Source organism: Motacilla alba, chromosome 5 (genome assembly GCF_015832195.1).
Source record: "Motacilla alba alba isolate MOTALB_02 chromosome 5, Motacilla_alba_V1.0_pri, whole genome shotgun sequence".
Lineage (NCBI taxonomy): Eukaryota > Metazoa > Chordata > Aves > Passeriformes > Motacillidae > Motacilla > Motacilla alba.
This window is the reverse complement of record NC_052020.1, coordinates 26,708,040-26,732,552: the sequence shown is the minus strand read 5'-3', so window position 1 is coordinate 26,732,552 and position 24,513 is coordinate 26,708,040. Positions and strand designations below refer to the sequence as shown.

Below are 24,513 nucleotides of genomic sequence, written 5' to 3'. Positions count from 1 at the left end.
AACTGGACAGAGCAGTTGGGCATTAACTGACTGCTCTTTGGGGAGTTTTTAGAAGTCAAGAAAGATGGTTGTATGCATTTTCTCACTTCTCTTGAAACGTTAAAATATATACTTTATGCAGATAAAGAAACTACATTCTTGTATGAATGTCAGGCTGAAGCAAGAGAAGAATGGAACCGAAAGAATTTGTAACAGTGATGAAGACTGTAGATTTTTCATTCTGAAATCCGTGAGGGAATGGAATTTAGTTGTCCTGGCTGACATGATATAAAAGCATTCCAGAGTCTGAAGAGAGCAGAAAGAGGCTTTTGGAACAGAAACTGGCTGACAGCATCTAAAAATGTCCTGTTATCAGGTTATGTAATAATATATGTATTATTTATTATAAACATGCAGCTTTATCTTTGTCTGCCTACACATGTGCAGTTACTGAAGAGGACTGTACACAGATTTCCAAATATGGGAGTTGGGCCCCTATTAAAATCTTTCTTTGATACAGTACAGCTTTGGGAGGATTCTTTTGTCTGATGCTCCTTTTGGGGTGTTCATAAATGGAGTGATACTGAGAAAAATGATTGTTCCTGCACTCTGTGGATGCATAAGCCTTACAACAAAGAGTCCCTGCAGATTTTACTCTCTATAGAAGGAATAAATAATGCTAGTTCTGTAGGAGGGATATTGGAATATTTATCAGGGTGGTGTGTGTGTCAAGGAAGGGCTTTCTATCCTAATTGCCTTCCAGTAATCTGACTTTCAAATGCTCTTCCTTTGGATTTTTATCTACATGTTTCCTTCTCCCTTATGCTGACTGAAAGGTCCCTTGTTTCCAGGGTGAGCTAATACTGCACCTAAATCTGTCAGTTGATACAGAGGAATAAGACTGCCGAGAAAGAGTGGTAGTGTATTTTATTCTTTTGAGGGTGAGGGAGGAGGGATTACAGGGGGAGGAATTAGGTGTCTGAAAGAAAAACTTGGGAAAATAAGATTGCTGAAAAAGCCTTGATGAAAGCTAAAACACTGTTGCTGGGATTACACCCAGAAAGGCAAATGAGAATGCAGAAGACGAACAGTGAGCTGCATATTTGGAGTGAAAGAGTGAGAGAAGGGTTTGGCACAGGATCAGGGAGATGTTGACTTGGCCAAGAGGAGGTATGTACAAGTGGCTGTAACCTGGGCAGTGCCACTGAACAAGCAGAGCGAAGACAAACAGTTAGTCTGAACCAGAGGTATTAGAAAAAATTGTGTGAAGAAAAGTAAGTAGCTGAGCTTGGAAGAAAGTGTTTCACATTAGAGAAATACAGGTAATAATTTGGGGTGACTCTGCAGCTAGATAGTTGTGGGTAATTTTGTAGTAAATGCATAGATTTGATTGGCTAATATTTCTGACTGTTGCTCTGCCAGCAGCAGGGAATTACTTCCTTAAAAGAGGATGAAGTAAAGAAACAAGACTAACTTGGACATACAGTAAGGCAAAGAGTGTGTGTGGAAAACTATAAAACCTGTCTAAATGACAAGGGAAGATAACCCATGCATCTTGCCTGAGTTGGACTCACTGGATGATTTATTAGACTACCTCCCATTTCTAGCAGAGGTTTGGATGTTTGTGTGTGGAGGTGAATTAGCTCACCTCACAATAATTTTTTACCCTTTTTTTCTCTGCCTTCTCACTCTTCACTACAGCAAATGTCTCAGTGCCCAAACGGCCTGCATTACCTTCTCAGTGGTACAATTGTATACGTAAACTGCCCTATAGTTTGCAGCTGCCCAGTAAACCCTGTTTTTACAGTGTTACTCACCAGGTAACCCTGCACTTACCTTCTTTTTTCAAGTAGAATTAATCCTACTGCATCTTGCAAATATTACTTTTTTCCTTAAGATATTGCCGTTCTTCCCACTAACCACACATGTCCTGCTGTATGTGGATCCAATCAGCTCCAGAAGGCCTTTTTTTCTGAAAATATGATATTTCATACATTTCCCAGACAATGTATTTTGGTTGGTTCCATCACACTTGTAAATTTTTGTCTATATTATCATGGTTATTTCTCTTAATGTCAGTATCCAACTTTCTAAATACAAAATTAATAAGGGTTTTGCTAATGATGGCCCAGACCTTGACATTGTCATTGGACACAGGTGGGTAAGGGGAATAAAGCTCCATATATGGAATTCTGTTGCAGTAAAAAGTGTGTTCTGGGGCATTTCTTTCTGCTTCCTTTACTTCTCTTAAGTATGGGACTTAGAGCCAAGGATTTGGGTTTAAGTGGCTCTATTGATCTGGTGTGGAGTGACAGTGCTCAAAATCCCTGAAGTAATGATTTGCCTTTGCTGCCTTGCTGAGAGGAAGATGTTATCTTCTTTTAGATCGTTATTCAAAAGTGTTGAAATTCTATGAATAGACAAACAGTAGCAGTTAAGAGAGATTATGAAGCTGGATGTGCTATATGGCTTTGGCAAGCTAATACTCCTGGATACTAGAAACCTGATCTTTCTGATCTGGTTCTGTGTGCCACTTTTCATGTTAGGAATACAGCACAGCAAGACAGCCTTTTTTTGCAAGGGAACACAGAGGATCTCTGCTTCATTTTCTTTTTTTTTTTTTTTTTTTTCCCTGTGTTGCCACGTCTTCTTGCTACGTCTGTGGGGTTTTTTATTTCCAGGGCCGCCGTATGAAAAGGCAGGTTGATGTCTGGGGGAGCTGGGGTGAATGGAGCAAGTGCAGTCGGAGCTGTGGCGGTGGAGTCAGCTTTCGGCAGCGGCGCTGCTATTCCCAAAGGTGAGGGCTAACCTTTTTTTTCTTTCTTTCTTTTCTTTAAATGTGTTGTACTGTTACTGAGCTCCTGCAGTTATGTTCCAATATACATCCAAAACAAAAAAAAGGATTAGTGTTTGATCCCAGGAGAATGAGTCCACTTTGAGATGAACCTCAGTTTCAGTCTTGTCACAGCTGTTTTGAGTAGTGCCCTCTTCAACACATGCTTGCTTTGGCTCCTTTGATAGAGCACAGCAGTTTCTCTGTGAGATCTGAGCCTGTGCAATCAGGGGATTGGCATGGTACCAGCTGCTCCATCAGGTCTAGTGTGGCAAGCCCTGAGGGAGACAGAGAATAGGCCAGAGCAGTTGGTTTCTCTCCTGAGAGCTGGTGACAGTGCTGAGGTTTCCTCAGGTTTATGATTCCCAGGATGGTAAATTGCCCCAGAAGAAATGGAAGAGTGAATTTGGCTCAAGCAGTGTTAGCACTGTGCCACCTCATTTGCAGCTGGGTTAGCTGCATCCTAATGAGGATGATGACTGGTACTGCACCTGTTGGGAATGTTGGACCTTAGAGATCCTGTTGTGGAAGAAAACAAAGCAAAGGAGGGGAAAAAAGCCAGGCTCTCAATAATATCCTGAAAAAACAACCTCTCTCTGTTTAGAGAAATGAGAGGAGGTTTTGTAATAGAAGAAGCCAGAGTTATGAAGCTGCTGCTTCCCACAGAGAATAAAGAAAGGTCTCTTTTGAAGGCTGCCCATTATGGTTTATACCTGCCAGAATCCCTGGAGGCTTGTCTCCCCATTTTAGGAACGCTGAGGTGTTAGGCATTGATTGGCTTTTTAGATCAATTCCTCCGTAATTGTTACTCTCCATAATTCTCAGCTGGGGTCATTTGACTGGACTAAGGGTATTGCACACTTTCCATAGGCATATTTCGCTCTTCCTAATAAGGGACCTATTGTGCACAAAAAAGTCAAGATAAATGATGCACAAAATATTCTGAATTAGGCCACTATCATCATGCTGCTCATAACATGTTTCTTTTTCTTGTATGGAGTACTGGACCTTTGCTGGTGGACAATGGACTAAAATCTCAGCTTCCATTATTTAGTTGAAATGTGACCCTGAAGAGCTGTACTGCCATTGTTAATGGTGTGTGTCTCATTCATGCCAGAATACAAACCATAGTATTAAATGCCACTAGAAAATGCCAGCTTGCTTTAGTGATGAAGAAGTGCATTTTAGTTATTTTGCCATTCCAGGGAACTCTAAGGTAATGTGCTTGGTGTGAAGGTGATTTGTAACATCTGCCATGAGTTGACTTTTTGCATGTGTATTCTTCAGAGAGCTCCATGTATTTTTTCTGTCTTCCAGGACAGAAGGTCCTTCCAGTTGTGTTGGACCAACACGAAGCTATCAGTCATGTAATGTTCAGGTATAGTGCTCTGGTTTTAATTTTTCTCGCCTGTTGCTCCCTTTCCCCAAACAAACATCATTCTTGTTCAGAGATAAGATGTGATTATTAGCTCCTGTTTCTCTGATGTCACTAATGGATGCAGTTCATTAACAGCATCCATTCAAAAGTATATTGAAATTATGCCCCAGTTTGAAGGGACATTTTTATTGTACACTTTATTTTCCTCCTTTTTTATAATACTCCAATACAAACACTTTCTCTTCCAAACAGAACTGCCCAGAAGGCTCCCGAGATTTCCGGGCAGAGCAGTGTGCAGAGTTTGATGGGACAGAATTCCAAGGCAAGAAATATAAGTGGCTTCCATATTATGGAGGTAATGATAACATGTGGGGTTACTCTTCATCACTACCTATCAACAATATGTTTTGAAATGACTGTAATGTTTTTTCCTGTAGTATCCTTGCAGGGTACTTCCTTAGTTGGAGTAGGGGGCAGGAGTTGGCATGGAAAAAATCCTTTTGCCAGCAGCAAAGCATTGCTGTCCTGAAGACACTGGACATATGGGCCAGGAGACCGCATTGCAGAAATACGTCCTTGTTTCTTGTAACAGCCATTCCTTCAGAAACATTACTCAAGGAAATCTGGAATTGGTTGCACCTAGGTTCCAAAGTATTAGAGGAGCAGAAGTTCTGCTGTATTTTCCAATATTGTCAAAAGAATATTAGCAAGGCACAAGAGGAGCAAATGTATGTACTTAATGAGTGCTTCAGAAAATACGACATCTCTTTCACCAGCCCACGCTTTCTTGAGGAACCAGCTCAGAAGGCAGGTGTGGGAACCAGGGGTCCTTGCTCTGAGCTTTGATATGGTATCATTCACAGTTGGTTTAACAAAATATGAGGGATTTTAAGATAGATTTAAAAGGGTTTTCTGTTGCTTGTTAAAATAACATTTCTATATCAGCACTTGTTCTCATTCTAGAAAGCCCTGTACTCCAAGGGGGTATAAGAGAAATCCTACTTAGGAGTAACCAAATATCCACTCACACCAATGTCCCCTGAGGAAATATTTGGGTACAGTGAGATTTTACTAGGGTATTTTACAGCCTCCTGCAGTTTGTGACCTAGAAATGCATTCAATATCTGCCACTTAATATCAGCAGACCCCTCTGTTTCTGCTCCTGTGATTTAGAACTAGGTTCCTGGTGTAGTATCAAGCTATTATATAATGTTTCTTTTTTCTGTCCCGCCAGCACCTAATAAGTGTGAGTTAAACTGTATTCCCAAGGGAGAAAACTTCTACTACAAGCACAAGGAAGCAGTGGTAGATGGGACTACCTGTGAACCTGGCAAGCGAGATATCTGTGTAGAGGGAGTGTGTCAGGTTAGTTATCTCGGTACTTCCTTCATTCATCATTGCATCTGTCAGTCTTTCTGTTGTCTCCCTTTGTTCTACTTGACCTTTCATCATAGGATCATATAAGGTGAATCACTCAGTTTCAAGGTGCTGAGGAGCATCTGGATAGCATTTATCTGGCTCTGGCTATGAAATAGTAGATAACAGTTTTGTCGTTTTCCCTGCCCTATCCTGACTTTCCAGGCTCCCTAGATTCAGGCTTTCTCAATAGATCTGTCCAGCATTTGGCCTTTTTTTCCCCCTCTGTCATCATAGTTTATTCCTATTAATGCTCCTGTGCTCTGACAGGCCGTTGGCTGTGATAATATGCTGGAATCTGCCAAGAAGGAGGACAAGTGCCTGCAGTGTGGAGGAGATGGCAGCACCTGCTATGGTGTGAAGGGCACTTTTGATGTGGCCAGCCTCCCCAAAGGTACAGATGATCCTAGGTAGTCTGGGCAGGTGAGAAGGAGAGAGTTAAACCAAAAATCAACTGCTACAAGGGCTGGTGGGGACACCTGCTCACATGATTATTATAGGCATGCTTGGATGTTCACTTGAAATATCTGTACAGTTGTGGCTTTAGCATCAGGAAAAGTACTCTTGGCCTTATCCTGGGAATCACTTTGTCAGTCTGTGTCTACACTGAATTACTTGCCATGATGCTGATGTCTTTCCCCACTCCATCTCCAGCAGATGCTATAAATGCACCATAATAACATCACCACACACTGCCTTTGTGAGGCTGTCCAGTGTTTTGATAGCCCCACCAGGACATGTGCAGGGCTAGAAATGAGACTGCATCTTCTGCATTTGGCCAATTTTGAAAAATTCCAATATGTCATCTGCACTTGTGGTCACATCTCTCTATGTTGAACTCCAGTATGATTCTTGCTGAAATTCCAAAGATTTCAAAATATAGCAAATGGACTTCTCTGAGGTGTCCTTGGAATTTTTTACATGGGGACTGATCTGTGGAGAATGTAGGGTGAGGTTATTCAGCATGCAGTTAAAGTGATGATGGAAATGCTTCATGTCACCATCAAAAAGTTCATCTAGTTGTTCAGGCACAAATGAAGCTGTGAGCATCTTTGGCACAGAGGAGTGGCTGTATGGCACCCACAGTCAGACATTGAACAATCCCTTTTTTTTTTTTCAGGTTACAATCAAATCTTTATTATCCCTGTGGGAGCCACAAGCATCCAAATTAAGGAGGTTAAGCCCAGCAGGAACTTCCTAGGTATGACTGATGTCAGAATCTGTGTATCAGTCCATTTGGATTCCAGACATTATGCTAAAATCTGTTTTAAGTTATGGGTTTACCTTGAGGGCTTGATATGGCAGAGTGAAAAACTGAATATCAGGATGTTGAGTATCCTTGAAATGTGGGTGATGCACAACTCTGGGCTTCACATTCACTTCATTTTCTGTCCTGTGGAGATCCTGCTGTTCACATTGAGACTTCCCACCTGTAACTTACAAGGAATCTAGTTAATCTAGCCAAATTTGGCTGTGAGTTCTGTTTGGTGAATGTGAACCTATTCTTGGCATCTAGGAGTTTGGAGTGGGCTTCTTTTCTCCATAGATTTCTTTGGAGCATTTGTACAGCCTCAAACTCTGGTCATTCTGCAGAGGGGAAAAAGGAGGGAGAAAAGGCCTTGCCTAGATTTCTGGGCAGGGCTGAGGAAATTCCGGTGGGACAAAGCAAATACTCTTCTGCTTTCTGGAATGTTCCATCACTGAGTGCTTAGGAGAAGTCAGTCTGGTCATGTTTTCATTTGTAGAAAACTAGATTCAGCACATATCTTGCTTTCTGAATAGAGTATCGGATGAACCAGATAGCGGTGTAAAGTCAGTGGAGTGTCAATCCCACATCTTAATGGTAACATGGACAGAGGCTGACATCGGCTGTGCTCCAGCAACTAACAGTGGGGAATGCAGAGGCAGGGCAGGAGTATGCTTGAGGCATTTGGCTGTGCAGCAAAAAAGTGCTTGATCTGCAGCAAAGCTGGCAAGAACCACTGTTTGAATGTGGTTTAGCAGCTTCTGCTAAAAAAGCCATACAGGAAGGACAGCATTGATGGAGGATGGTGGTCACTCTCATTTGCTTGTGACACAGTATTGAGTGGAAACAGGAGCAACCTTGTGGAGTTCTTATGATCCTTTCTCTGACATGTGGGTTTGTCCAGCTGTCAAGAACGTGCGAGGGGAGTATTACCTGAACGGGCATTGGACGATTGACTTCAGCCGGGCGCTGCAGGTGGCCAGCACGGTGCTGCACTATGACCGTGGCTCAGAGGGTGATGTGGCCCCAGAGCTCCTCCATGCCCGGGGTCCCACCACAGAACCCCTTGTCATTGAGGTGAGAGGCTGGGCCTTCCCCCGTGGACACTCTGCTCTCGCAGGGCAGCGGGAGTACGCTGGGAAAAACTAGAGACGTGATGGGGACCCCAGGAATCTCACAAGGCTGTGGGCCTTCAAGCTAGACTGCAGGAATAGCACATATTGCTGCTCTGGTTCTATTGCCCAGAAATAAGCAGTGCAAAGCTCCATGTTGGTTTCCTGCCTATTCCTTTGGACACTGATTTTAGGGGAGGCAAGAGTCAGATCCAAATGGTGTTGGGGCAGGGACAGGCTCCAGGACACTGCTTGTTATGCTGTGCTGTAGGGCAGGAAATGTAGTTGCTGTGACAGGAGCAGCTGGATCTTCTAAAGCCAAGAGGGATGAGTGCACCCTTCTCTGAAAAATAATGCTCTCCAGAATATGATGAAAGGCAAGGAGAAAATCCAGTGCAGAGAATTAGTGCTTCTTGAATGGGAGAGGTGTAAGTTAGCGGGAACCCACAGACAAACCCACAGACATGGTGGGGAAATGCTATGAAGATGAAAAGTGTAATTTCCCTGATTTTCTCCCATGCTTTTGCAGCTCATCAGCCAGGAGCCAAACACTGGGGTACAGTATGAGTATTACCTGCCCCTGCAAGGACAGGCCTCGGGTTACAGCTGGAGCTACAGTTCCTGGAGTGAGTGCAGCTCTGAATGTGGAGGAGGTAAGGGGAGAGGACCCAATCCCTGGTAGCTGGTGTGGGGTTTATATCCCGCACCCTGCAGGCAGTGTGACAGTGTGCTGCCCTCTGCAGCAGCTTCCTGGCAGTCAGCAGTCTCCTGCTGGAAGGCAGCACGGGCATCCACAGGGCTTCTAAGGTTTTGTCAAGGGAGGATCATGCATGGAGTCACAACAGGATTGGCCCATGCCGACATGTGGCCCATGCCTTGTTCTTATTTTCCATTCCCTAGTCCTCAGACTTATTACTAGGACCTGTTAAGAATCTTCATAGATAGCCTTTGTTTTGATTTGCTTCAGGTCTTCACAGTCTTTTCAACCACTTGAGAGGTCCTCTCCAGAGAAACCTGGCCTGCATTAGCGAATCACATCATTCTCCTCTGTCACAGCCTGGAAGATTCCCGCTCTCCAAGAGAACTGTCAGATCTCCTAGGGTGTCCCATCATATTCAGTTTACAGATTCCTCCATGAGCAACATTATGGATTTTAAGCTTAAAAGAAAAACAAACAAAAAACTTCAATCAATAAAACAAACAAACAAAAAAAAAAAACCCTCACAAGTTGATTAGTATATAGAGTTCTTATCAACCTCTGCTGGGCTTCCATCCTAATGGGCATTTTGGCAGCTTTTGCCATATTGTGATGGTAGGTGCTAAAATTGTCTTTGGCTGGGCACTCATAACCTGTAGGAAGCATGAAGAGTTGCAAGTTTTGCTCCCATATCCAGTCCTTACAAGACTGACCTTTTGAGTCTAACAGGAGACCTCCAGTTCTGCTGTACGCTGCACACATCTTGCAGGGCTTCTTCATGAGCAATTTACAGGTAGGGCACTCCCCCTGTGAGTCTCTATCCATAATATAACAGGAAAGTTCCCCTCAGCTACACAGAACTGTAGTGTCTCCCTTGCTCTTCCAGCAGACTCCTATACTGTGGGAAGGCATTATTTGTCCATGTAGTGAGAGACAGAGACCTGCCCCTGTCTCTTTTCCAGAATGGCTGGGACAGGTGTGGATTCTACACGACTTCAGAAACTTGTCTTGCCAACCCCAGTGTATTGCTAACCTAGTGCTGAGTAGCTTGTGTTGATCAGATACTCTGTGGCTTGTCCCTAGGTTTCCAGTCTCGCTTGGTGTTTTGTACTATAGACAATGAAATTTATCCAGACTATATGTGCAAGAATAAACCACAACCAGACAACAACCGGACGTGTGGTCATCAGCCTTGTCCCCAGACAAAACGGTACGATTTCTTTCCTTCTTCTGGGTCTGACTTCTTCCTGAAGTGCTTTTGGAACCGAGAAAAATGTGACCCTCTCACTTCTGCCCTCCAACATGGCTCTCTCCAAGGAGGTGCTTCACTTCTAAGAGAAAACCACAGACAAAAGATCGGGATGATAACACAGTGATGAGTGAGGAGCATTTCTGTGTGCACAAGGAAAGGGCTGAATACATCCTGTGTTCATTTTATAGACCAATTAAATTTGCCTTCCAAAACAGCATTGTGTAAGACCGTTGTCTAGCCCATGTAGGAGATATGAAACAGATTCTCTGGTTTTTCTTCTCTTGAGCTGAAGCCTACAGACTAGAAGGTCTGAGCTGGCGTCATTTTTTGTCATTTCTGCATTCCCAGTGTCTGTTCCCTTAGAAAGGGATGAATCCTGGAGTCTTTTCACTCTCCAGCATATTCAAACCCCTTCACCCAGCTATTTCCACCTTGTTCCTTACATCTGGCTTCACTTGGCTCTTACTGGGCATCCAGGGCTGTAACATGAGCATTAGCTGTGTGTCTGTGTACCAGTGGAGGCCTCTGAGAGCACTCATGTGCGTGAGAGGGCACCTGGGAGCATTTCTGAATACGTGTTAGCCTGCAGCAACTTGTTTTAAGTTCTTTAAAACCTTTGTTCTGTATATAAAGGACTTCTTACATCTACCTGCCACAAGCCTGGAGTCACAGCGGTGCACGGAGCTCTCAGATGAAGAGGTAACAAGCAGAAGGAAGTTACAGAAAGCACAGAAAGGCAACTGCTCTCTTCTGCTCTCCACTTAGTTGTTCACTGAAATCCGTGGGGGCTTTCCTCTTTGGCACAGGTGGCAGAAGTGGTGTTGCTTTGCTTTTGATGCTCACCAGTGAAAATGGTGGTGGAGGGTGCTGGCTGGTAGCTTTGCTTAGGTGGCTGCACGTGCCGCTGGTAACTTGATTCTTAGAGGACTGAGAAAGGGATGATTTCTTCATAACTTCTGGCTGCTTATTCTCATGTTTTCTCTGGAATTAGAGTAAAGAAGTTCTGGAAGTCTTCTTTTTTTTTTTTTTTTTTTTTTTTTTAAATTTACTTATCAAGATAAAGATAAGAACATAAACGAAAAGGGCATGATAGTTTGGACAAATGTAACATTGGCCAGCATGGCGAGGAGAAAGACTTGGAGTTTCTTGAAAGTTCTTCTATTTTGGCATGGGCCCTATAGCAGGCAGAAAAGAGCATGTAAGGTGTGATGAGTATAAGGATGTCAGAGATACAATAATGTACACTAAGATATGAGAAGTTAAAAGTATCAAAAGCAAAACAATTGTCTCCCAGCAAGCACCTAATATCTTAGGACTGGCAATTTTTGCCCTCTGGTGAGCGTTCCAACCTTATGGTTGACCTTGTCTTACAAAGGAAATGAAACAAGGATCAGAGAAGTCTTGATCTGCAACTGAAGGAAGCTGTAAGTGATCCCATCTGGTTGATACAGCCTTTCCAAAAGGCTCCAAAACCAGAAGGTAGAATACAGTATTTGGGGGGGGAGTTATTCCCATTGGAGCTTTTGAAAAAACTTGATGAATAATTTGTTATAAGCCCTGCAACCACACCATTGTAAATGGCTTCTACTGAATGTATTTGTTCCTTTTCCAAAGGAAAGATTTTATAGTGAAGGCCATTCAGTTTTGGGTTGACATGTGCATCTTTAGCAATAAAGAAGGGTGTTTTTAGGAGCTGACCATGGCAGAGTCTACTGTGGAATTCTGTTAGGATGTGAATGTGAATTGGCTGGCTGAAACTTGGTTAAGGGTGGGGTCAAGAGCCAGGCTAGGGAAGTAGCTGGAATGCCAGGGGAGAAAACATGAACTGCTTTCATTCCCTGGCTGGGCTTTACCTGGCCACAAGGGGACATAGCAGATGGCAAGCAGATCACCATAATGCTCCCCCTCCACAACCAGGGCCTTTGGACTACACTGCATGCTGGAACTGGGGATGAAACATCATATTGTCCCTGAAGCCAGGCCATGCAAGGTGTGGTTTGAGCTACCCAGCTAGTTCTGAGATGCTGGGGTGGCCATGGGCAGCAGAGATTTTAGTATCTAGACAGATTGTTTTTGTGGACACATTCCCCTTGTTAGCAAGGGTGTATAATTTCTGCAGCAGCTTCAGCAAGCAAAGACAGGAAAAGATCTATTTACATTTTTGTGGGCTTTTTGTATGTGTGCTGCAGTTAGAGAATTTGACTGATGGGAGGAATAAACTAGCTTTCTACTGGCCATCAGAGGAAATTTAAGCACTTCCGAGAGTGTCTGGCATGGGGCATGGTTTGCAGGCAGAGTGAGGACTTGGCTTGGTTTTACTGTTTCTGATAATGTTTGGAGTGTAATGTGTGGATTAGGCTCTTGTGGTAGCTTTTCTTTTGGCTGATCAGGATTGTTTTCTTTGAGCTTTTTCTTTCCATTTTTTTTTTTTAATTTTTTTTTTTTTTTTGATGTTCTGTTCCAGGCATGAGATTTTTGCAGACATCAGGAGACCAAAAGCCATGGAGAGGGATCTTGCCCTTCTGGGAGAGCTCTGCCTTTCCAGAGAAACAAGTGTTTTGTAGCTGGAGATATGTCTCCGGAGTAGGACTAATGCTCTACATTGCCAATTAAGCTGGGCATGCTTGGTCAAATGGGAACTCACCTCTGATTCTATTCTGCAAAGGGACATCAACCCTGTTTGATTTCTACAGGGATGTGGCACCGACTTCTCAGTTTGGCTGGGCTTACTTTTTTTTTTTATTTTGTGCTTGGTTCTGTGACCTGCAGGTGGAAAACAGGAGAGTGGGGATCCTGCTCAGCCACCTGTGGTGGGGGCACCCAGAGCCGCTCGGTGTACTGCGTGGCGTTTGACGGGCAGAGCGCGCAGGGGGTGGTGGATGATGCCGAGTGCATGGCCTTCGCCCAGCAGCCGCGCCGCAGCCAGCCCTGCAACGTCCGGCAGTGTGCCACCTGGAGCACGGGGCCCTGGTCCCAGGTCAGTGCCCCTGGGCAGGTAACGGCCTCCGGGCACCTCCTGGAGGAGGATCTGCCAAAGCTTAGGGAGAAAGGAGCCAGAGGAGCCAGGCTTCTCTTCTGGCACCACAAAAAGCATGTGTCCCTGGATAGGTGGCATGAAGAGGTGTAGAACTTCTCCCTGCAGCCCTCCGATGCCCTCCTATGAACATATCCCTGTTCCTCAAAGCTGTGCATGTCCCTGCACCTCTGCTCTTCTCATTCCATATTCTCTCTTCTCTGGTCTGCCAATCCTTTCTCCACATCTGTGTTTTTATCAGACACCCCCCCCCCCCCCCCCCCCCCGGCACTGGCTTTGTTTCTGAGCCAGGCCTGGTGAAGGTGGAGTGCTGGCAGGAGAGCTTCTGTCCATCAGCTGAGGACAGGCAGTAGCATGCCCTCCTCTGTGAAACGGGAGCTCATGGCTTCTGCATGTGCTAGTTTTTTCCATGCTTCGCATCACCAGCCAGGACAGCAAAACTCTTGAAATACTGGTGACCGGTTGTTTGCTGTATGTCTGCACGGGGCTTCTCCAAACACAGCCATGAGGTGCGTTTTTGATGTTTGTGTGCATTTATGTCTGCAGGAGCGGAAACAGCTCAAACCGTGCACACTCAGTTCAGCCAGACAGCTTTTAGAAGGCATCTTACATTCCATGGTCTTAGGAAGTAAAGAGAATGTCTACTCAGTCCCTAAAGTTTCTAACAAGAGAATGTTCCTCTGGTAGAGGGAGTACATGCATGCTTGCAACATTTGAATTGCAATCTTGTGGTTGCACTTAGCCTGTCTGAGTTGTGCAACAGCACAAAATGCAACTTTGAGGCGTGATCACCCAGACTGGAAAGTCCTTCCACCCCCTCTTTCCCCCCACCTTGCGAGATGTGAGGTGTGAACTTTGAGGTTGTGGAGTAAGAGTGCTGTTTAGGGAAGGCACCAAGGGTCACGTTCTTACAAACTGATGCCTGAGTAATTCATTCCAGTGTTCTCAGAAGCAACTGTGTTTTGTGTACTCTGAGTTAAAAGGTTACTCTGGTAGATGAATGGCTGAAACTCAGCTGGGAAGCTCATCTGAAGTGATTCAGATTGTCCCCAAGTTAATGCTCTCTGTAAGACACCTTGGTAATTCATGTAGAAGTAGGTTGGATTCCAGGAAACACCACTGTGAATTTAAGAGGGCATTGGAAATGTCACAAACTAGTTACTGGTATAGAAGTTATCACAGCTCCATACTGTAAAAATAGAGCACAAAGTCTTCAAATGAAAGACATGAGCAATATAAGAAACTAACCTTTTACTTTCCCTAAAATTCTTCACCTTGCGTTGGTTTTAATGAGATGTAAATAACATGACTTTCTGGATATTTTCTACCATGTTTTGTTCTCAATGTATTTTGCAGTGTCTGGCATTTTTCTGATATTTTCCTAAATTCATCCTCCACATCTCCTTTGGGGAGACATCAAGAGTTAGTATATGAATAGGCCAAAATCATCCAGTGAGCTCCAGATCTTCCAGACCCTATCCCATACTCCCATGTCCTATTGTCTCCTCTACAGCCTAAACAGTTACTCTGCTAACTCCCACCCCAGAAAATTATTCTAATGATTGCTGGTTGCTTCAGGCAGTCTCAAAATGGTGCTCTGCTCTAATGATAGGGAGCCCAGCCTGGAACTGCAAGAGGAAACCAGGTGCTTCTTTGTAATTGTTGGGCCCCCTTTCTGCAGTGCTCAGCCAGCTGTGGGGAAGGAGTGCAGACCCGGACTGTCACCTGCAGGACGCAGCAGGGCTCCCAGGCTCAGGACTTTGCTTGTCTAATGGAGCCAAAGCCATCAGCCACCCAGCCCTGCCTCAAGGAAAACTGCATCCAGGAAATCAGCTGGCATGTTGGAGACTGGGGTCTGGTGAGCACCTCGCTGTCATGGCTCCAAAATTACTGATTGTATTGCTGTGCACACAAACAAGCTTTGATCCGTGCAGTCTGCACATTGACTGAGGCTGGGAGCAAGGACTGCTTCATTACCAGCCCCTTGGCTCACAGTTGTGTTGTAACTGGCACTAGTAATGCTCCAGTTAATCTGATGCCCATTTTGTGTGCAGCTGCTACAAAAATAAATCCTTCTGAGGGGAGATTATCGTTTCAGTGACAGTGGCAAAATGCAGCCAATAAGCTGAAACAATCCACTCTTGCTGCTTATTCTCAATTCTTTGCTCCATTACTGTGATCAGCAGAACAGCTCTCAGCTCAAGTTTGGCTCACAGCTGTAGGCTTCAGAACTGGTCATTGCACTTGGTGATATGCTTTAAAGTACATTTTTGTAATTATTCAGATAAACTGTGCATCTGATGGATTAATCCTGTCTTTGTGGTGGAAGCCAGACTGTCTCCAACCTGGGAAAAGTGTCAGAGGGTTGAGATACGGGTAGATCAAATGCATCAGGTGACTTCCAAACACACTTTTTCACTTTTGTGTTAGCCAGACCAGCTTGTTCTGGGCTAAAACATGTTACATATGCTTCTTCATGAGATGTGGGCCAAGTTTTAGTTACAGCTAAAGAAGTTTCTTATCTTAATCTGATCTTTCTCCTGACTTTCTGATATCAGAAGGTCTCCTATCTGCCTCTCTGAATTAGAGGGAAATACTCTCCAAATGTTTATAGAACTTGCCATGGGCCGTGTGGGTTGCACAGACACCTCATGCTATCTATCCCCTCCTCTGAGCCGCTGGTCCCTCTCATCCACAGTTCCCAGTAAGGCAAACTCCAGTTAGCTTCTTACAAGAAAGCCACTCATTTGCTTTCCAGTTGTAATGTGCTGCTCTTGAATGCAAACTGACCCACCCACAGCTGGTGGATCTCCAGAGAATTGAGATGCCTTTATGCCTTCAGGCTGAAATGATTCTCTCCAGCTCCCTGACACACCGCTGTGGGTAACAGCAGCTCATCTGTATGTTACAGGCTGTGTGGCACAGAGCCTAATGCTTCAGGGCTGGGTGGAACATCTGGTAAAATGGTTTAGAGTATGGTTTTCTAATTGCTCAGATGATTCCAGCTGAAATATTGTTTGCTTTGTCTTGGTGGAGGAAGCTGTGCTCAGCCTGCAGCTAATCATGCAGCTGTTCCCCACTTCTGATCTGTGGGGTTTCTGCATTCAGCCTTTGCTGCCTGCTCAGTGCCTTGTCTCTGTGCCCAAGTGTTCCAAGAGCTGCGATTCAGGCATCCGGACACGCCAGGTCATCTGTGCTGACGGCGACTCCAAAGTCTACAGTCCTGAGACATGCAAAGCCATCCAGCCACAGAAACCAACCACCCTGGGTAGCTGCAACACACAGCCCTGCTACCTGCCACAGCGTGAGTGGTATTGCTGCACACCCAGCTTTCCCCAACATGCTTTTGCTTAGGAGTAGAAATTCCCATCTCTGCACCAGCTTATGTTCTCAGCTTTTTGCCTGTCTATCTCCATCCTGTGAGTTTGCATCTTCAGAGTCCCAGTACCTGTGCTGTTTGAAATGTATGAAAGAGGCTTGGGAACAACATTGGTGTGTGTCCATTTTGAATCCAGTATTCTATGATCCAGTGCGTGTGCTGCAGACTGATCCCAGGCATCCCAGTCCAGAAGGATGGTAACTTGGGCAGGCTCAGTAGTAAAAAACTATAGCCAACTCTCATCCCTCTGTGGACTGGCTCTAAAGGAGTCACAACTTTTCAGAACATTTTGCTTCTTGTCTGTGTCTGTTCTCCCTTTCAGAGCTGCAACGCTGACTTTTGTCTGCCTGCCTGTTGTAGGTCGCTTGTCCTGACAATCCAATCGAATCCAATTGCTGCTCAGCAGCTATTGCACAAGAGGAACAGGAACATTTTCATCAGCTTTTATCTCCTGCTGACTGCTGGATGTATTTGCAATTATTAGAGCACAGTGCTGGACTAACTGCACCCATTTTGTGTATGTGTCTCTTTGCAGAGGTCCCCAGCATGCAGGACCCTATGGGATACAATGTCACTCGCCAGTCCTTGCTGACCCGTTACAACCCAAACAGCCCTGCCCCAGGTTTGGAAGAATTTTTTTGATTTGGGGTTTGATTATGGGATACTTGGAATAGGCTGTGGTAGGGACTGGGATCATTCTTTTCTTCGTTTCTCTCATTTTTTTTCATGGGCTCCTAGAAACTCAAGGAGCCAGGGACAAAATGTAGATTCTTTTACACCAACAGTGAGAAGTATTTGAATCTATCCATGCAGAAGACTCTGTATAGGATATGGATCACAGGTTCTGTTAGCATGACTTAAGTGCTGGCTGGAAGAAATGATGCCCAAAGCAGATCATAGGAACAAGAAAGGATGATGTGAAGGGACCACAGCAATGTGGTTTCTCATGGGACAGCAGGAAGAATGGTCAAGGCAATGAGCAAAGTACCTCAGCCACATCAGGAAGGGTGGGCCAGAAGACACCCCTAGATGTGATTCAGAAAATCCTGCCAGGTGGCCTTGGGCAGGTGAAAGACAGCAGAGAGGAGGAAAGCTGGCCAGATTTTCATGCTCACCTGCATACCTTGAGTTCTCTCACCAGATTCTGATGATGGAAGAATGCTTCCTGGGAACACCATGATCCATAGTGCCTCAGGGAATCAGCACATTCCATCCACCAAAGACCACAGCGTCAACTTGTTTGCTGTCCACTGGGAGCCCCAGTCCCGCTCCCCAGGTTCCCATCGGCTCAGCTTCTCTCAGGACCCCCCTGCAGGGACTGGCTCTCGGGACTGCCACCAGAGCCCACATGGCTGCTGTCCAGATGGGCGCACTCCGGCATCGGGCCCTCTGGGGAGAGGCTGCCCTTTCAGCACCTGCCACCAAAACAGGTAGCTGGAAGTAGATAGACCTGAGCAGGGAGGCACTGCCTTTTCTGGGGGCTTCCTGAATCTTGTAGCCCATGCCTGTTGACTGGGCAGGTCAGGTGTCACTGCAGCCCTTCTGTCTGTAGGTATGGCTGCTGCCCCGATGGAGTATCGGCTGCCCAGGGTCCAAACAACATTGGATGCCCACAATACTACCCTGACATTCGAACGAGACAAAATCATCCCACTGCAACCACTCCAGCAGTAAGTACAAAAGCTTTTTTGCATTTTAGCAGTCAGTCAGATATGAAAATTCATATTTGACCCTGCTGACTCACATCGTGGATCCTGTTGGGCTTCACCTCTGCCAGTAATGCTGAGGAACCAATACTTGAGGCATGGCATCAAGCCCTTTGGCCCACCTTGCTCCTGCTCAATCTGGAGTATTCACATGCAATCCTCTACAAGCAGGGCACAGAGCAGGTGGTGAGGAGATGTCTGAGAAGTAGAAGGCCATCCTATGTAGACCTGATTGAATAATCAAATTTCTGTTGGTCAGAAGATTGCTATCCAGTTTCTAGGGGAAAAAAAATGGGAAAAGCATGGCTTCTATTAATTGCTTTTGTTTGTAAACTCTGTAGATTAATTCAGGGTGGGGAGGTGGTGCCTCCCATAGGTTGGGGCGCTTGTTGGTGGCAGCAATAACAATTGGCCTGCTGCTGGGCTGCCTAGGTGTGCCTTGCAGAGAAGTGCAGCCCCAGCTCTGTGGCTGACAGCCAAGTTTCCCACCCTTTCCAAGGACAAAAGCCTCTAGGAGGCAAACAAGCAAACAGTGGTGCCTCTAACAGCTGGCTGTGTGCAGCTGACAGCTTGCACACGTTGCCTTGCATGTACTGCTGTCCTCATGTGGATAAGAGGATAACTCTTGGCTTTCCGTTCCTGTCTCCAAGGCAAGCCAAGCCTTGTCCCAGCAGCACCCCTCAGGCGAGTGCCGCGGCTCCGTGTATGGCTGCTGTTTTGACAACGTCGCCTCAGCCAAAGGTCCTCGAGGGGAAGGATGTCTCAACAGGCCCAACTACCGTAAGAGATGCTTTGGCTTATTGGTTTAGAAACACAAAAAGAGTCCAGTAGCATATAAAAGTTTCCTGTGTAGAGGCTCTGCTGTCTGTAAGATGTAGTAAATAATCTCTCAGAAGAGAATTTCTACCTGGTGGTTGGGGCAGCAGAACCTTGGAGGGAGTGTAGAAAAGCAGCTTGAGGATTCAGCTCTACCAGCTGCTGCAAAAATTCTTGTTGTCCTCTGTTGATAGTTGGACAGAAGTGTGTTTGTGTGATCTCTGTCAGTCTGCAGGACTACTCAGGAGTTGTTTGTCCCTGAGAAGACACTTTGATGCAGCCTGGAGTGCTCTGAACAAATTACCCAGGTTAAGAAGTAGGGATCTCCTGTGGAATCAGGACAGTGCTCAGTCTTCATACAGCCTGTGGACAGGGGAGGAATGAGAACTACCTGGGGAAGGAGGGGTTGCTCAGGGCTGCAGGGATGCCCTTAGCCAGCAAAGTTCAATCTAGTGCCTGCTGTGCTGTGAGGACACAAGGGCTGCTGGGCGAAAGCATTTTTGCTCCTTTAGTGCCCAGCTGTACCCTCTGCAGGCACTGTGCAGCTGCAAGGCCTTGCCCTCCTGCTGCAGCACAGAGATTTCTTGGTGGCCATCCTTGTGGTGCAGCCTTGGGGAAGGGGAAAACTCTCTGGATCCTCTCAGCTGAGCCACAGCTTGACAAAGCACCTGGCAGCCAGAGCCCCGCATCCAGTGTTTGTCAGCATGTGGCTGATACCCATGGCTCTGGGTTTGTAGACACCTTGGGCCATGCTCCTCTTTATACCGGTGTGCAGGGGTATTCTGTAATGCATAAGTCTTCTTCACAGCTGGGTCTAAGCCACTTGCTTCGTGGGCTGGAAATGTACAAATGGCAGCCATGTGTCCCTTGCAGGAGAGGAAGCTCCAGAGCCTGTTTGCAGTTGCAGAATTTTCCAAGCAAGGCTGTAAAGCATCTGTCTGGTGTCTAGATTCAGAACTGTCTCCAAAGATGGTTCTTCCATCAGAGGCAAAACTGAGGCAAAAAGAAACATGTGAGCAGTTTCTCAGTTTCAAAGCACAGCTGGGTAGGACACCTAGGTGTCCTACTTTCCCACCTGCCCTTTGCCCGCAGGGCCATCAGATAAATCATCTAGGTAGGTGGCTTGAAGCCCGTGGACCTTTGTGCTTTGTGACCCTCACATCTCCCTCTGTTCCACTCTTTTTGGTAGCATACCCTGTCATGTGCCTGCTGCCCAGTGCCCACGGCCCCTGCACCAACTGGACCACTCGCTGGTACTTTGTGGGAGTTGTTGGCAAGTGCAACCGGTTTTGGTATGGCGGCTGTCACGGCAATAAAAACAGCTTTGCCTCGGAGGAGGAGTGCATGAGAGCGTGCCACAGCTCTGTGGGGGTCAGTCATCTGGAGCTCCAGCCCTCTCCTGGTACAGAAGCCCTGCAACACCAGCTGACTGGCTCCAGTTCTCACACAGGACGTGCTCAGGGTCAGCAGCAATCACCCACAAGAGAGACTGCAAGTCACAGCCAAGAAGGAAGAACCTATGGGGCTTCACTCCCCAAGCAAGACAGCCGCAGCTGGAGGAGGGATGTGCTGCCAGAGGCCTTGCCAAGGACTGGTGTGCTGGAGAGCCACAGAAGCAGACTGGACAGCCTGGGCCAGCTGCGCTCCTGGGAAGCAGCCCTGCCTGGGCCCTCGGACAGGCAGAGCAGCGGCGGCCGGCAGGTGCTGTCCCGGGAAGGCAAGCAGTGGCGTGAGGCTTTCGGAGCAGATGCTTCTGTGACAGAGGGATTTGGGCACCAGGAGTCTGCAGACTTGTTCCCAGCACAGGCTCTGCACAGGTGATGATTTCCACCCACCCCTCCCACCTGTTCTGCTAGCTCATTATGAAGCATCAGTGCAGCTTTCTCTGGAGTGAAAATGTTGCCTCAGCTGGGACTAGCTAACTGGGGATACCATGTGATGGATTAGCTACACATGTGGCCCCTTGGTAAATCAAGTCACTGTTATTCAGGCCCTGGCATTACCTGCTGTCTCTTTCCTCACATGCTCCCAGGTCTCTGACAGCACTGAAGTATCATGTGTGAAAAGACTGCAGAATCCTGGGGTCTCTGTCTGGGAGGCCTTCTTACACTGTAAATGAGAATCTGTATGTGTTTTTCTTATTCTGACCAACAAATTTAGCTGACACTCTGACTTCAGAGCCTTTATCTCAGCACTGCATGGAGAAGCAGTGGGTTGTTCTAGGGAAGACTTTTAAGATGCAGACTTTGGGTCAAGATCTAGATAGCATTATCCTGAAAATCAGGAGTGTGTAGAGCTAGATCTAAATATATCTGCACTGGATCTGTCTGTCTCCTGGGCTGTACCTTGTTCCTTCAGAAGAGAGGGGTCACAGGGCTTTCTTCCAGGAGATATTGTAGCATTCACTCTGTCCAGAGCAGCCTTTGCTGTATAGGAGAGGGCTCCCCATGCTGTCCAGTGCATCTGCTCAAAGCTGAATGGGCAACTGGTCCTGCTTTGCCTTGTGGTTGTAACTCATCCAGAGTCACAAGAGAGGACGCAGAGGTGAGGAGGGCAGTAAAAGTGCCAATGGAATCACTTTCTCTTTCAGAACAATCCTGGAGGAAGGCAAGCCCCATCTTGTGACAGCAGTTGTGGGACAAAACATCCAGCTGGTCTGCAAGACAGGCATGTCCCCACTCTCCAGAGTGGAGTGGATGAAGAACAGCCGACCGGTCTCCTCTGACAGGTGAGCTCAGATCCCTTCATTGTAGAGCAGATGGGCTCCTTGCTGGGCAGAGTGCCAGAGTCCAAAAAGGACTGTCATAGTTTCACCCCAGCTGGCAACTCAGCCCCACAGAGCTGCTCACTCACCCTTGGTGGGATGGGAGAGAGAATCAGAAGGGTAAAACTGAGAAAATCCATGGACTGAGATAAAGACAGTTTAAAAGACAAAATAAAAGCTGTGGGTGCAAGCAAAGCAAAACAAGGGATTCATTCATCACTTCCCACAGGCAGGCAGGTGTTCAGCTGTCTCCAGAAGCACAGGGCCCCATCACACATAGCAGTGACTTGAGAAGACAAACGCCATCACTCCGAACTTTCCCCCGCTCCTCCTCCTTTCCCCAGCTGCACATGCTAAGCACGATGCCATATGGTATGGAATATCCCTGTGGTCTGTCAGGGTCAGCTGTCCCAGCTGTGTCCCCTCCCAGCTTCTTGCACACCCACAGCCCACTGGCGGGTGGGGTGAGAAGCAGAAAAGGCCTTGACTTGGTGTAAACACTTCTCAGCAGTAGTGAAAACATCAACACTGTTTTCAGGACAAATCCAAAACACGGCCACATACCAGCTACTGTGAAGAAAATTAACACTATACCAGCCACAACCAGTACACTTCTTTTTTTTTAAAGAAATAAAGAAGCCCCCATATTCATCTACAGTCCACCTGCTCTGTGCATAGCAGAAACAGGTACAGTCTGCACCAGTAATGAGGTGTTGGCTAGAGTTATGGGGCAGAGCAAGTGCTGTTCCATAACACTGGTGGAAGCTGACGTGGGTAGTGATGCAGGAAAATATTGCTTCTCTTGGGTTCATCTTGGGGCAGCACAAAGCCAGTAGTTGGGGGTGCAACTTGCAGCCTAATAACCCAGAGTTTCTCTGGCTGAAAATCTCTGGCACAATTATTTCTTAAACTACTTTTAAACCTGTTTTTCCTGGGAAGTCTGTTTCCAGCAAGTCTGTCTGGAGCCAGTCAGTCCTTTTGTGTTATGAAAATCACAGTTAAGAAAAGCCCAGTTATGCTTTTCTGTTTGCAGTTGGCTGCTGGGACTCAAGCTCCCCCCTGAAAGGGCAGTTTGCCTCCTAATGGGAGAGCTACTGAAAGCAGTTCCCTGTTTTCCATCTCAGTTTTCCTCTCTGTTCCTGACCTCCTTTCTGCTCCTTTCTCCTTTCCTCCCCTGCCTGTGACCTGTCTGTGGTCAGCAGGGTTTTGGTTTTTTCTGAGCCGGGGAGGGCACTGCATGGGGATGGTTTGTGTAACACCAGCCTGGGCTGGCCGCTGTGCCCTGGCGGGCTGCAGTGGGTGCCAAGGCAGGCAGCGCTCCCGCACTGTTGCAGGCACACCTACCAGTCCGACAACTCCCTGGTGATCAGCCACGTCGTGCCCGAGGATGCTGGCACCTACACGTGCCTCACTTCTGACGGGAGGACAGAGAGCCGACAGATTCAGCTGCAGATCACAGGTGAATTATCTTCTACTCAGGACCGGAGAGGTGACTCAGGGCTCCTCATTAATGGTTACTGAGCACAGGCTCAGTAAAGCCAGCTGCAGGAGGAAACTTCCTCTGCTGCCAAGAGGGAGTGTGGAGACAGCAGGGCCTCTTTTGGTGTTACTTCATGATAAAGCCTTAGCCCTAAAATACTTTCTCCCCTGCAGTGTCACCCCATAAATGGAGTTGTAGCTTGCCTTTAACCCACCCAGTTTCTATCACAGCAAGTATGTCTTCCTCCCTGAGAGCCATCAGCTGCCTTCTGATCCAAAACAGAACTGCTGGTGCATTTTTATGTTTCGTGTTTTGCCCAAATAGGTCCTGCTGGGCAACAAATAATTCCCTGTTCTGAAAAATGTGCCTTATTTCAGAAACAAAACCAAAAAAATGAAATACTAGTCTCAAAAGATGGGCCAGAAAGGCACCCTGTAGCCTTCCATCTCTGAAGTGTGCTTTGTCACAGCAATGGCACATGGGGCAGAAGGCGCTGTGGCCTAAGGGATGTTGCAACATGTTCACTGACAGAGGAGGAAAAAGAGTCTAAAATTGCTTGCCTGCAGGTCTATGACTCTCATTAGTAGACAGCGCAGGTTTACTGCACTAGTCAGCCAAAAAGCAGATGGCTGAAGGGCTCTTTGGCTCTAGTTCAGCAAGCTCTCCCAAGCTCACAGAAACCCTATGCAAGAGGTCACAGTAAGAAGTATCCTTTTATTCACATATGGCATTTTGTTTTGAATAGAGTACCAGAGCAGCGTTCTGGCCGAGGGTGAGAGAGGTCGGGTCCTTCAGGAGGCAAATCAGCAGCGCCGAGGGTTACCCAGAGGCAGGCAGCTTGTGCAGGCAGCCGGCTCCTCTGTGCGTCAGCAGCTCACATACAGGTAGGTTCACCTGCAGCAACAGTTTGTCCACTGTGCCCAGATGATGAACCATATGGCATCTCTTCATGTAGAAAAGCCAAAGACTGGAAAGGTCCTGGGTCAGCTGTTCCAGGACACAGTTGGGAAGCATGCTGCACTGAACTGCTGACAACAGGAACGGGAGAAGGTCCTAGTCACAAGCTGTCTTCTGTCCTCCCCAAGGATCTCTTGAAAGAAGCATACTCTGAGCAAAGATGCACAGGGAACCTGGCAGCAAAGGAGCTGGGCTCAAACAAAGGAAGTCTTGAGGCAGCATCCTTAGCCGTTCATGTTAGTGCAGGCAGAAAGAGAAACCTGTTCTGAAAAAAAACAAAGCAAATGGGAGCTGCTTAACTAGCACAAAATAGACATATGTATATTGAAGAAAACTTCAGCTCCTTCAGCCTCCACTAATTAATTTTAAATGTTTTGTGACCAAACCAGTTTGACCCAAAACTGTCTCGTCATATGCTGGCATTTTTTTTTGCTTCTTGCGTGGTTTTTTTATTGTTCCTAGGC

At 46.5% G+C, this 24,513-nt stretch overlaps 1 protein-coding gene across 9 annotated transcripts in view; it reads left to right on the top strand.

Annotated features, from left to right (window-relative positions):
- The window catches only part of PAPLN (papilin, proteoglycan like sulfated glycoprotein), a 62,730-nt gene that overhangs the window by 29,455 nt on the left and 8,762 nt on the right, over positions 1-24,513 (top strand). For 8 of the 9 annotated variants that reach the window (XM_038139640.1, XM_038139633.1, XM_038139641.1 and 5 more), the window contains 21 exons: positions 2,661-2,776; positions 4,130-4,190; positions 4,443-4,545; positions 5,425-5,555; positions 5,877-6,000; positions 6,727-6,807; positions 7,757-7,929; positions 8,494-8,617; positions 9,745-9,871; positions 10,547-10,612; positions 12,683-12,890; positions 14,629-14,805; positions 16,095-16,251; positions 16,862-16,948; positions 17,456-17,756; positions 17,879-17,996; positions 18,683-18,812; positions 20,038-20,665; positions 21,439-21,576; positions 22,947-23,071; positions 23,838-23,976. In XM_038139640.1, coding sequence (XP_037995568.1) covers positions 2,661-2,776; positions 4,130-4,190; positions 4,443-4,545; positions 5,425-5,555; positions 5,877-6,000; positions 6,727-6,807; positions 7,757-7,929; positions 8,494-8,617; positions 9,745-9,871; positions 10,547-10,612; positions 12,683-12,890; positions 14,629-14,805; positions 16,095-16,251; positions 16,862-16,948; positions 17,456-17,756; positions 17,879-17,996; positions 18,683-18,812; positions 20,038-20,665; positions 21,439-21,576; positions 22,947-23,071; positions 23,838-23,976 — 3,314 coding nt within the window. The remainder of the gene's footprint in view (positions 1-2,660; positions 2,777-4,129; positions 4,191-4,442; positions 4,546-5,424; positions 5,556-5,876; positions 6,001-6,726; positions 6,808-7,756; positions 7,930-8,493; positions 8,618-9,744; positions 9,872-10,546; positions 10,613-12,682; positions 12,891-14,628; positions 14,806-16,094; positions 16,252-16,861; positions 16,949-17,455; positions 17,757-17,878; positions 17,997-18,682; positions 18,813-20,037; positions 20,666-21,438; positions 21,577-22,946; positions 23,072-23,837; positions 23,977-24,513) is intronic. The other variant, XM_038139637.1, reaches the window with a different exon arrangement.